The 12,949-nt window shown below is 49.7% G+C and overlaps 1 protein-coding gene across 2 annotated transcripts; it reads right to left on the reverse strand.

Annotated features, from left to right (window-relative positions):
• Positions 1-1,265: 1,265 nt before the first annotated feature.
• TMEM69 (transmembrane protein 69) lies at positions 1,266-6,590 on the reverse strand. 2 transcript variants are annotated; one of them, XM_066597954.1, is made up of 3 exons: positions 6,553-6,590; positions 2,859-2,913; positions 1,266-2,101 (listed from the first exon to the last, which is right to left on the reverse strand). In XM_066597954.1, exons 2-3 carry the CDS (start codon positions 2,901-2,903, stop codon positions 1,409-1,411), a joined length of 738 nt encoding a protein of 245 aa, XP_066454051.1. In that variant the 5' UTR covers positions 2,904-2,913; positions 6,553-6,590; the 3' UTR covers positions 1,266-1,408. The 2 variants fall into 2 exon arrangements, with proteins under 2 accessions (XP_066454051.1, XP_066454050.1); XM_066597953.1 differs by having other exon boundaries at positions 2,859-2,977; positions 6,553-6,587.
• Positions 6,591-12,949: the final 6,359 nt, after the last annotated feature.

Raw genomic sequence — 12,949 nt, forward strand, 5'->3', positions numbered from 1 at the left:
ACGTTCTGCAAGAGACCTATTCTTCTTTTGTATAGAGTGGAACCTCGTACCTGCACCCCAGGCGTGGGCCCAGCAGGGTCTGTACTTACAAGGTGCTCTGGCCATCCAGAGCAGAGTTATGGGCCCCTGCTGCTCTCCCTCCCGTCGGCCGGCTGAGATCATGTCTATCCTTCTGACCCGGTGTCCGGCCGATAGGAGTTTATACTGGAGTTACACTTCATCATTATGCTAGCTCAGCAGCAAGCGAGAACACGGTCTGCTGCCGTGCATGCTGGGAGATACAGCCTTTACCCTGGGCATATACATATCCCACAATGCCGTGCAGCAGAGAGCGGTGTGTTATGGGAGTACAATTAGGCCTCAATCAGCTCGGAGCGCATTGTACCAGAGTTTAAAACGATCCTCCGGTCCTGGACAAACAAAGATGGCGGCACGGCCTCTCTAATCACCTGATGTACACTGTGCCTCGTATGTATCTGAAGACGCTACATGCTGCCCACATGACTGGTGCCAGCCAATCAAAGCAGCATCCGAATACGCAGTGTGCACTGGGTAGTCAGACGCAGTGCCGCCATCTTTGTTCGGGGCAGGAGAGTCTCTAACTGGGTTATAGCAAAAACATTTATCACTTATCTACAGCACCCCCTGCAATTACAAGACCGCTGCAGCCCAAGACCCGCGGGGGACTGGCACTGACTATGGAGGCAGCCAAGCAATGCGCTCATCCACCCCAATCAGTCCCATTGAAGTGTATGGAAGAGAGGTGACATGCGTACTACACCGCCACTCACCAGGGGTCGCCCTTCTCGTAAGCCCTGGGGGTCCTGTAGATGGGACACTTATCTATCTTATGCACCGATCACACATCGCTGAGACCCCCCCACCAGTCCTGAGAACGAGGGTCTGTTCTGCAATTAAGGCAGCAGCAGTCGGACATGCTTGCTGCTGTATTCACTTCAGTGAGCTGCTGGAGACGACGGCGCCGAATGCCTGAAAGCCGTATCGCCGTTAGCCCCACTGATGTGACCGGAGCGGCAGCGCACAGGCGTGACTACCACTGCCATCATTGTGGGACGGACAAAACCCTGTTTTCTGAATTAGTGGGACCCCCACTGATCTACAAGTTATCCCCTCTCCTTAGATATAGCATCACTTCTATTGCCGCACATTTAAACAGCTAGTTAAAGGGTGTCACAATAATAGTACTGTGGGTGCAGCTCTGGGTGGAACTAGAGCAGAAGCAAGGAAGGACCGCAGGAGCAGAACAAAGATATTCCACATTTTGTGGATTTAATCTGCAGTGATGTTCAGAAAGTGCCTTTTGTAATCCTGTGACGTTTATACAGTGTGTTCTCAGCGTCTGTGCGCCTCCGGTAAAGGCCCCGCATTAATGTCATCGCCACCAGTTTTATTTTGAACTTTTCTCCTTCAATGATTTTTCTGGATAAACAACTGAGAGCAACAAAGTGACGAGAACGGAGCAGAATATCACCAGGAAACACGTGGTTCTCAGAAAAGCAAGCCAAAACGGGTAAGGAGGGAGCATCCCGACCCCCCCGCATGCCGCCAGGATGATCCCGCCGACCAGCATCAGCGCCGATTCACAGAGAGAGTCCCAGAGCACTAAAGAGGCCCATGCAAAGAAGAAAAGCGCTTTGCCCAGTCCGAGGTTCAGCGAGTCCGGCTGCAACGGGCTGTTCTCAGGAACCGAAATACCCCAGCGAATCCCACCATAAAACGATAGCACGCAGTTGGCGGCGGCGAACTGAAGATACGCCATTTCTGGATAATAATAACCGCCAAGACTCATGGTGAGAGGAGCGACCACCACCGGGACCAGGCTGGCCAGGGTCAGGTACACGGCCGGCCGCGGCGTCTTCCTCAGCTCTTCCCGGTAATTCTGCAGCAGCTGACTGAGCTCCTCGTCTTCCGGGTTTCTTCTCCTCTCGCGCAGCGAGCTGGAGGTGTGTACGCTGCGGCGGAGGAGGAGAGGCGCTGACCGCTGCATGGCGGCAAATGGCGGGGCTTGCATCGGGTACGACCTCCAGGTAATCGCCACGTGCGTCTTCTGGCTACACACCGCGGCCGCCATCGTACGAAGCTGAAAGTAAAGAGACGTTACACCAGCGCCGTATTTGTGCGTGGATTTACTAAGTCAGAGGCGCTGAACGAGTGGCCTGCGCCAAATTATGCAGTTTAGAAACTTTTAGTACCTTCTTTCGGCACATGAGCTGGTGCAAGGAAGAACAACTGTGCCAGATGTATCCTTTCATGTGCGCCAATTCAATGCATTTAATCTTTCAGTACTTCACCTTTTTATCCATATCTGCTAGCTGTCAGTGAATGGAACTCTTGTTGGAAGAAGCTGCAAATTCATCCTGAGCCGATACATCTCACAGCTGAGGGTTTGTTACAGTGTAACAATATAATACACAGAAGCCGAACAATTCTCCCTCCTGGACTCCACCTGCATCGATACATTGTAGCAAACTTTCAGCTGTGTAAGTAGGAGGAGCTCAGTGTTGCGCCTCACCTTTGAGTGTAAGGAATATTTCACCGAGAGGCTGTGGAATTCTGCATCTTAAACCACTTTGGTGCCCAATTACAGCCAATTTAAGCCATTTTGCATCAAAATCCGCGTGGAGATTACTGGGACTTGTAGTGCGGAAAACTCCGCCTGTCTAAAAGGTCCCTAAAGTGAGTGAAATGAAAAGTAAAACCACAGAACCTGACTCTATGGCCGCCACCGTCGTGGTTGCTATGGTGACTGCACCACTTTTGCTTTGTACATTACTAGTGATAGCGCCATTCATTGCAGGGCGTTGTACATTATATACCCCTCCCCCACCCCCGTATACCTGCAGGGTCAGTGACCGGCACGTTCCGCCCAGACGCAGCAGCATCCTGGAGCTCCTGACAAAGAAGAAAGCACAGATGAGCGGATGTAGATGGCTCCTCTGTAGACGATATCCTCCTCCTATAACGGATGGGCGGAGCTACGGTTATAATGTTCGGCCGGGATCACAGGTAGCGGTGTGCATTTTGCTGTGAAGCTGCACGATTTTACTATCCGGTTAGTTATTGCGTGAACCAATAATCACTTTACGCCAATCTGTGGTAAGACGTCTGCAAAGCATAGTAGCACTACGTGTGAATGTGCCAGAGGGGGCGCTCACATCACATATGACATCATCCTCAGATTCCGCAGGCGGCCATTAGGAAGCGCAGATAACAAGGTCTCCATCTAACTGGGGGCCGGTCATTTCTGCCGAACAGAATATCGCACTCGACGCCGGGAACCTGCTCAGTCTTCTTAATGTGGGGTCTGATGAGGAGGCAGAGGGGACAGGGGGGAGTAATGTGGGGTCTGATGAAGAGGCAGAGGGGACACGGGGGAGTAATGTGAGGTCTGATGAAGAGGCAGAGGGGACACGGGGGGGGGGGGGGGGAGTAATGTGGGGTCTGATGAGGCAGAGGGGACACGGGGGGGGGGGGGGGGGGGAGTAATGTGGGGCCTGAAGAAGAGGCAGAGGGGACACGGAGGGGGGAGTAATGTGGGGTCTGATGAGGAAGCAGAGGGGACACGGGGGAGTAATGTGGGGCCTGAAGAAGAGGCAGAGGGGACACGGGGGGGGGAGTAATGTGGGGCCTGAAGAAGAGGCAGAGGGGACACGGAGGGGGGAGTAATGTGGGGTCTGATGAGGAAGCAGAGGGGACACGGGGGGAGTAATGTGGGGCCTGAAGAAGAGGCAGAGGGGACACGGGGGGGGGGGGGGGAGTAATGTGGGGCCTGAAGAAGAGGCAGAGGGGACACGGGGGTGGGGGAGTAATGTGGGGTCTGATGAAGAAGCAGAGGGGGACACAGGGGGATGGTGGGGGGAAGTAATGTGGGGTCTGATGAAGAGGCAGAGGGGACACGGAGGGGGGAGTAATGTGGGGTCTGATGAGGAAGCAGAGGGGACACGGAGGGGGGAGTAATGTGGGGTCTGATGAAGAGGCAGAGGGGACACGGGGGTGGGGGAGTAATGTGGGGTCTGATGAAGAGGCAGAGGGGACACAGGGGGGAGTAATGTGGGGTCTGATGAAGAGGCAGAGGGGACACAGGGGGGAGTAATGTGGGGTCTGATGAAGAGGCAGAGGGGACACAGGGGGGAGTAATGTGGGGTCTGATGAAGAGGTAGAGGGGACACAGGGGGGAGTAATGTGGGGTCTGATGAAGAGGTAGAGGGGACACAGGGGGGAGTAATGTGGGGTCTGATGAAGAGGTAGAGGGGACACAGGGGGGAGTAATGTGGGGTCTGATGAAGAGGCAGAGGGGACACGGGGGAGTAATGTGGGGTCTGATGAAGAGGCAGAGGGGACACAGGGGGCAGTAATGTGGGGTCTGATGACGAGGCAGAGGGGACACCGGGGGGAGTAATGTGGGGTCTGATGAAGAGGCAGAGGGGACAAGGGGGAGTAATGTGGGGTCTGATGAAGAGGCAGAGGGGACACAGGGGGGAGTAATGTGGAGTCTGATGAAGAGGCAGAGGGGACACAGGGGGGAGTAATGTGGGGTCTGATGAAGAGGTAGAGGGGACACAGGGGGGAGTAATGTGGGGTCTGATGAAGAGGCAGAGGGGACACGGGGGAGTAATGTGGGGTCTGATGAAGAGGCAGAGGGGACACAGGGGGCAGTAATGTGGGGTCTGATGAAGAGGCAGAGGGGACACGGGGGGGGGGGGGAAATGTGGGGTCTGCTGAGGCAGGGGGGAGTAATGCGGAGTCTGATGAGGAGGCAGAGGGGACACGGGGGGGGAGTAATGTGGGGTCTGATGAAGGGGCAGAGGGGACACGGGGGAGTAATTGTGGGGTCTGATGAAGAGGCAGAGGGGACACGGGGGTGGGGGAGTAATGTGGGGTCTGATGAAGAGGCAGAGGGGACACAGGGGGAGTAATGTGGGGTCTGATGAAGAGGTAGAGAGGACACAGGGGGAGTAATGTGGGGTCTGATGAAGAGGTAGAGGGGACACGGGGGAGTAATGTGGGGTCTGATGAAGAGGTAGAGGGGACACAGGGGGGAGTAATGTGGGGTCTGATGAAGAGGTAGAGGGGACACAGGGGGGAGTAATGTGGGGTCTGATGAAGAGGTAGAGGGGACACAGGGGGGAGTAATGTGGGGTCTGATGAAGAGGCAGAGGGGACACGGGGGTGGGGGAGTAATGTGGGGTCTGATGAAGAGGCAGAGGGGACAGGGGAGAGTAATGTGGGGTCTGATGAAGAGGCAGAGGGGACACAGGGGGGAGTAATGTGGGGTCTGATGAAGAGGTAGAGGGGACACAGGGGGGAGTAATGTGGGGTCTGATGAAGAGGTAGAGGGGACACAGGGGGGAGTAATGTGGGGTCTGATGAAGAGGCAGAGGGGACACAGGGGGGAGTAATGTGGGGTCTGATGAAGAGGCAGAGGGGACACAGGGGGCAGTAATGTGGGGTCTGATGACGAGGCAGAGGGGACACCGGGGGGAGTAATGTGGGGTCTGATGAAGAGGCAGAGGGGACACGGGGGAGTAATTGTGGGGTCTGATGAAGAGGCAGAGGGGACACGGGGTGGGGGAGTAATGTGGGGTCTGATGAAGAGGTAGAGGGGACACAGGGGGGAGTAATGTGGGGTCTGATGAAGAGGCAGAGGGGACAGGGGGGAGTAATGTGGGGTCTGATGAAGAGGCAGAGGGGACACAGGGGGGAGTAATGCGGGGTCTGATGAAGAGGTAGAGGGGACACAGGGGGGAGTAATGTGGGGTCTGATGAAGAGGTAGAGGGGACACGGGGCAGTAATGTGGGGTCTGATGAAGAGGCAGAGGGGACACAGGGGGCAGTAATGTGGGGTCTGATGACGAGGCAGAGGGGACACCGGGGGGAGTAATGTGGGGTCTGATGAAGAGGCAGAGGGGACACGGGGGTGGGGGAGTAATGTGGGGTCTGATGAGGCAGAGGGGACACTGGGGAGTAATGTGGAGTCTGATGAAGAGGCAGAGGGGACACGGGGGAGTAATGTGGTGTCTGATGAAGAGGCAGAGGGGAGTAATGTGGGGTCTGATGAAGAGGCAGAGGGGACACGGGGGGGGGGGAATAATGTGGGGTCTGCTGAGGCAGGGGGGAGTAATGCGGAGTCTGATGAGGAGGCAGGGGGGACGCAGGGTGAGTAATGTGGGGTCTGATGACGAGGCAGAGGGGAACACGGGGGGGAATAATGTGGGGTCTGCTGAGGCAAGGGGGAGTAATGCGGGGTCTGATGAGGAGGCAGGGGGGACGCAGGGGAGTAATGTGGAGTACTAACATATACTGGAAGTGAATATAAATTGTGATCAGCGCTGGAGGGGAACGTGTCCATAACTATGTGCTATGAGTAAAATAAAGACTTAGGATGGGGATTCTAGGGGTCCCTCTATGAGAACACAAGCAGCTCTGGGGGCCACAGACCAGACACAGCCTGTACTGTGGGGGGCTGTGCCCTGATCACCCCCAGAGTGACCCCAGCTCGTATCCAGCACATTCAATCTATCCCTCACTTACCTCCACAACCTGCTTTACGGAACTGCTGCAAAAGGTCATGAACAGGAAGTACTACTTCTACTTCCTGTTGGCAATGAAGCCAAAACAACTGTGGGCAGCGAGTATCCAACTAACATATAGCCAGGAGCCGAGCACATCCCTCGCAGCTATATCTAATCCTATCCTGTGTGATACTGTCTGCTGAGCTGTGTATCTAATCCTATCCTGTGTGATACTGTCTGCTGAGCTGTGTATCTAATCCTATCCTGTGTGATACCTGAGCCGTGTATCTAATCCTAACCTGTGTGATACTGTCTGCTGAGCCGTGTATCTAATCCTATCCTGTGTGATACTGTCTGCTGAGCCGTGTATCTAATCCTATTCTATGTGATACTGTCTGCTGAGCCGTGTATCTAATCCTATCCTGTGTGATACTGTCTGCTAAACCATGTATCTAATCCTATCCTTTGTGATACTGTCTTCTGGGCTGTGTATCTAATCCTATCCTGTGTGATACTCTCTGCTGAGCTGTGTATATAATCCTATCCCATGTGATACTGTCTGCTGAACTGTGTATCTAATCCTATCCCATGTGATACTGTCTGCTGAGCTGTGTATCTAATCCTATCCTGTGTGATACTGTCTGCTGAGCCGTGTATCTAATCTCATCTTGTGTGATACTGTCTGCTGGGCCGTGTATCTAATCTCATCTTGTGTGATACTGTCTGCTGAGCCGTGTATCTAATCTTACCCTGTGTGATACTGTCTGCTGAGCTGTGTATCTAATACTAACCTGTGTGATACTGTCTGCTGAGCTGTGTATCTAATACTATCCTGTGTGATACTGTCTGCTGAGCTGTGTATCTAATCCTATATTGTGTGATACTGTCTGCTGAGCTGTGTATCTAATCCTATCCTGTGTGATACTGTCTGCTGAGCTGTGTATCTAATCCTATCCTGTGTGATACTGTCTGTTGTATCTAATCCTATCCCTGTGTGATACTGTCTGTTGTATCTAATCCTATCCCTGTGTGATACTGTCTGCTGAGCCGTGTATCTAATCTCATCTTGTGTGATACTGTCTGCTGAGCCGTGTATCTAATCTCATCTTGTGTGATACTGTCTGCTGAGCCGTGTATCTAATCCTATCCTGTGTGATACTGTCTGCTGAGCTGTGTATCTAATCCTATCCTGTGTGATACTGTCTGCTGAGCCGTGTATCTAATCTTACCCTGTGTGATACCATCTGCTGAGCCGTGTATCTAATCCTATCCTGTGTGATACCGTCTGCTGAGCCGTGTATCTAATCCTATCCTGTGTGATACCGTCTGCTGAGCCGTGTATCTAATCCTATCCTGTGTGATACTGTCTGCTGAGCTGTGTATCTAATCCTATCCTGTGTGATACTGTCTGCTGAGCCGTGTATCTAATCCTATTCTGTGTGATACTGTCTGCTGAGCTGTGTATCTAATCCTATACTGTGTGATACTGCCTGCTGAGCTGTGTATCTAATCCTATCCTCTGTGATACTGTCTGCTGAGCTGGGTATCTAATCCCATCCTGTGTGATACTGTCTGTTGTATCTAATCCTATCCTGTGTAATACTGCCTGCTGAGCTGTGTATCTAATCCCATCCTGTGTGATACTGCCTGCTGAGCTGTGTATCTAATCCTATCCTCTGTGATACTGTCTGCTGAGCTGGGTATCTAATCCCATCCTGTGTGATACTGTCTGTTGTATCTAATCCTATCCTGTGTGATAGTTTCTTGTATCTAAGCCTATTTCCCCTATATTGTGCATTGACAGTGGCCATATTTATCAGAACAGTCTACAAGAAGCCCTGCCTCTGTTGCCCATAGCAACCAATCAGAGCTCAGGTTTCACTTTACCACAGCAGGTTCACAGATGAAAGCAGCGCTCCTATTGGCTGTAGTGAATGAGGTTGCTAATCGTCTCCCGCTTCATGTCCTTGCGCTCTCCGGCAGCGGTCCTGTCCTGTGGCTCTCAGCTCTTGTCCATCTACAACCTGGCAGCTCATGAAACATGCTGGCGGTGCCACCATTATGCCGATGGCACCCAAAGCCGCCTCTCTGCTATCAAACCGTCCTTCTCCTCGCGCAGCGGATGTGTTACACAATGTACAATGTGTTTGCTGTGTGTTAAATCCCCACAGCTCACATTGGCGCATTAAACACACCAAAACAGGACACGCTGCGCTAGTTTTCATGTGCGTAATACACGCGGGACGAAAATTCAAGGGTTTGAGCGACCGAATAGAAATCATGGGCGACAGCGAGCCGCACACAACATTATCAGGAGAGACACCGCACGCCACCCGGACACTCCGTCATGTGAGACTCGCACAAAAACACAACGCGCTGCGATTTCTTGTCTCGCAGCATCGCTCCTCCCAGGATTTCTTTCTGAGAGCGCGATGCGGTTGGAAAGAAAATTGCAAGTTGTTTCAATAGTAAAAATTAAGAATCGCATCTACGGGCCGGGCAACCGGAAAAGTAGGCTGAGCTGCGATTGTGCCACCTCGCTGAATCACTGCAATAAAAAAGACGCACTAATATATATAGTAGCTGATATACCCGCCTTGGTGGCGGTGTTTACCTGTTGTTCGCATCGAAAATCTTCTGAAGTGCCGGTTACTTCAGAGGAACCGAGGAATAAAATATGTTCACCATCTTCAATGGTTCTTCGCGTTACCAAGGAAACGCCACGTGGAGGCGACCATGCCTTGTTCTCACGTTTAACTCATTTTTTGTATTTTAGGTTGTGTTGCCTCACTTAGGGCAGAGACAGACAGGCGCCTGCGTAACGAGGCTCTCTGCTACGGAGCTCAGTTGTGCATGAGCTTGGGTTTCTTTATTGTTTTAATCGGTCCATTCAAACTCTGCGCCATAGTGGGCAAGTTTGAAAAAGCTGCGAGAAGGAACATCCTGCCCCATCTTTCCCGCGTGTTAATACTGGATATCGTGCCCATCCTATCTATTCGGCCCCATACTATTAACAGGCGAGAATACCGCTAATCAAAACAAAAACAATGAAATCAATGTCTCATTATGTGTTCATAATTATCACAGCCGCATAACAAGACTAAAACCTGCCCATGTTGTACTGGATCATATTTTCCTCCAGCAGGTTTCGGGGAATTCTGTAGCTTCCTAATTGTATAGTGTGCACACATAATGAAAGAAACCAATCGGACACAAGTCATCAGCCTTGAATCTCAACCAGCTCACTGGAGTTACGATCCCAGAGCCCTAATTGATTGAAACACATAATACCTGCCCTTTATGGGCGTGTAACAGATTACATCAGTAACATATACATATTCTTATTCACTGGGTCATATAGAATTCCCTGCCTCCCTCCCCCCACCTTCTCTCAAGTCCAGTGTATGTGTGGACTTTGTCCTCTCAGCATGCGGTCAAGCTAAAGGAATTCCTGTGTACATGGCAGTCTTTATTTGAGAAGTTTCAGTGTGGGGGGAGGTAGAGCTGGGGAAACACCCAATAATGAATACAAGCAATACATATACTATTGTGATTTAACTCTTAGAGGCTGCTTGTGGAACTTTGTATTAGGCTAACATTATACCACACATCTTTCACCATGCCATTGTCCAGCAATTACCATGATGAAATTATGCAGCCATTAGCCTCTATAGAGTTAAATCACTACAGCTGCGTAATACATCTAGTTTATTACAAATCAATAGACATTTTACGCTAACTAATCCTCATGTCTACTACAATGTGAAGAAGCCCTTATGGATGAGTGATTCGGTGGGATAGTGAATCAGTGAGGGCTTTCTCATTCATACATACTTTATATACCCAGATGTAAGGTAGATTCTCCTCAGTATATACACATAGAGGGGAGGTAGATTCTCCTCAGTATATACACATGGAGGTGAGGCAGATTCTCCTCAGTATATACACATAGAGGTGAGGTAGATTCTCCACAGTATATACACATAGAGGTGAGGTAGATTCTCCACAGTATATACACATAGAGGTGAGGTAGATTCCCCTCAGTAGATACACATAGAGGGGAGGTTGATTCTCAGTATATACGCATAGAGGTGAGGTAGATTCTTCTCAGTATATACACATAGAGGTGAGGTAGATTCTCCTCAGTATTTATACAAAGAGGTGAGGTAGATTCTCCTCAGTATATACACATAGAGGTGAGGTAGATTCTCCTCAGTATATACATATAGAGGTGAGGTAGATTCCCCTCAGTATATACACATAGAGGTGAGGTAGATTCTCCTCAGTATATACACATAGAGGTGAGGTAGATTCTCCTCAGTATATACACATAGAGGTGAGGTAGATTCTCCTCAGTATATACACATAGAGGTGAGCTAGATTCTCCTCAGTATATACACATAGAGGTGAGGTAGATTCTCCTCAGTATATACACATAGAGGTGAGGTAGATTCTCCTCAGTATATACACAGAGAGGGGAGGTAGATTCTCCTCAGTATATACACAGAGAGGGGAGGTAGATTCTCCTTAGTATAAACACATAGAGGTTAGGTAGATTCTCCTTAGTATATACACATAGAGGTGAGGTAGATTCTCCTTAGTATATACACATAGAGGTGAGGTAGATTCCCTTCAGTATATACACATAGAGGGGAGGTAGATTCTCCTCAGTATATACACATAGAGGTGAGGTAGATTCTCCTCAGTATATACTCATAGAGGTGAGGTAGATTCTCCTCAGTATATACACATAGAGGTGAGCTAGATTCTCCTTAGTATATACACATAGAGGTGAGGTAGATTCCCTTCAGTATATACACATAGAGGTGAGGTAGATTCTCCTCAGTATATACACATGGAGGTGAGGTAGATTCTCCTCAGTATATACACATAGAGGTGAGGTAGATTCTCCTCAGTATATACACATAGAGGTGAGGTAGATTCTCCTCAGTATATACTCATAGAGGTGAGGTAGATTCTCCTCAGTTTATACTCATAGAGGTGAGGTAGATTCTCAGCAGTATATACACATAGAGGTGAGGTAGATTCTCCTTAGTATATACACATAGAGGTGAGGTAGATTCTCTTCAGTATATACACATAGAGGGGAGGTAGATTCTCCTCAGTTTATACTCATAGAGGTGAGGTAGATTCTCCTCAGTATATACACATAGAGGTGAGGTAGATTCTCCTTAGTATATACACATAGAGGTGAGGTAGATTCTCTTCAGTATATACACATAGAGGGGAGGTAGATTCTCCTCAGTATATACACATAGAGGTGAGGTAGATAATAAAGTTGCGATCCCTTTAGTTTCCCTATTTCTAAGATTCGCAATTTGATCGTGAATTACAGTAGTTGGACAATGAATTTCCCAAAAAGGCTGCTTAGTGCACCTCCATGGCCTGCAGGTATTGTGTGAGAGATAGGGGACAGAGAGGACTGTAGGGATTCAGCAAAGTCCTGAGTGTGAATGGCCTTAAGGTTCCTGTAGGTACGGTAGGTAGGTGGGTCTGGAGAGATGCTAGGGAGCATGACAGAGAAAGAGATGAGGTTATGATCTGAGAGCTGGAGAGGGAACTAACTCACAGAATGAAGTTAGAGGGGTTGTCTGGGCTCTTTTCATCTGAAGACCTATCCCTCCCAAAGGCCATCAGTAGTTGATGGACAGGGGTTCCCGCTCTGGACCCCCGTCCATCAGCTGATCTGGTGTTGCAAGCTGGATGTCATCAGCCCCATTGAAATCAATGAGAGCGCTAGCTATGCTGTTATTCCACTTCCTGCCCAGGACAGGATGTCAGTAAAGGCCATTTTACACGCAACGATTATTGCTCAAAACTCGGCCAAACGGCTGAAAATGAGCAATAATCGTTACAGGTAAATGCGGGCTTCATGCACTTTTCATGCACGATGGATTTTAAACTTTAAATCCATCATTCAGCCACTGACTGAACAAACACAATCCATTTAAATGTATTTCACTCATCTTTCAAAGCGCTGCAGAATGTTCTCCCTGCGACATGTTTATACTAGCCGCAAGGAGAGCAATAGTATTTGTCTGCTGGGAGTGTGTTTAAACGCATGCTGGTCTTAAGGACCATTTACATGCAAAGAGAATCTTTCAAAGGATTGAAAGATTGAAAGTTTAAGCGATTATTTTGCATGATGTGTTAATGGACATTAACACTTTATCATTTTCATTTGCATGTAAAAAGGCCTCCTGGGCTCTGCACACAGCTGCATTGTTCTCTTTGGGGCTTCCGGCAGAATACAATGTAATCTCCCAGCTCCCGCGGAGAACACAGCATGGGGTCTATTGAGAGATACTTTATCTCTGTGGCTTAAGGATGGATTTTAAGCTAACTTTAAAATCATCATTTAGACGAAAATTGTTTACACGCGACAATTATTCCTC

The sequence above is a fragment of the Eleutherodactylus coqui genome, chromosome 3 (assembly GCF_035609145.1).
Source record: "Eleutherodactylus coqui strain aEleCoq1 chromosome 3, aEleCoq1.hap1, whole genome shotgun sequence".
Classification (NCBI taxonomy): Eukaryota; Metazoa; Chordata; class Amphibia; order Anura; family Eleutherodactylidae; genus Eleutherodactylus; species Eleutherodactylus coqui.

Excerpts from the sequence above, each read along its gene's own strand:
- TMEM69 (XM_066597954.1), bottom strand. The coding sequence starts at position 2,903 with ATGCTGCTGCGTCTGGGCGGAACGTGCCGGTCACTGACCCTGCAG. Across the intron at positions 2,102-2,858 it reads GCCGGTCACTGACCCTGCAG|CTTCGTACGATGGCGGCCGC; the intron begins GTATACGGGGGT and ends CTTTACTTTCAG.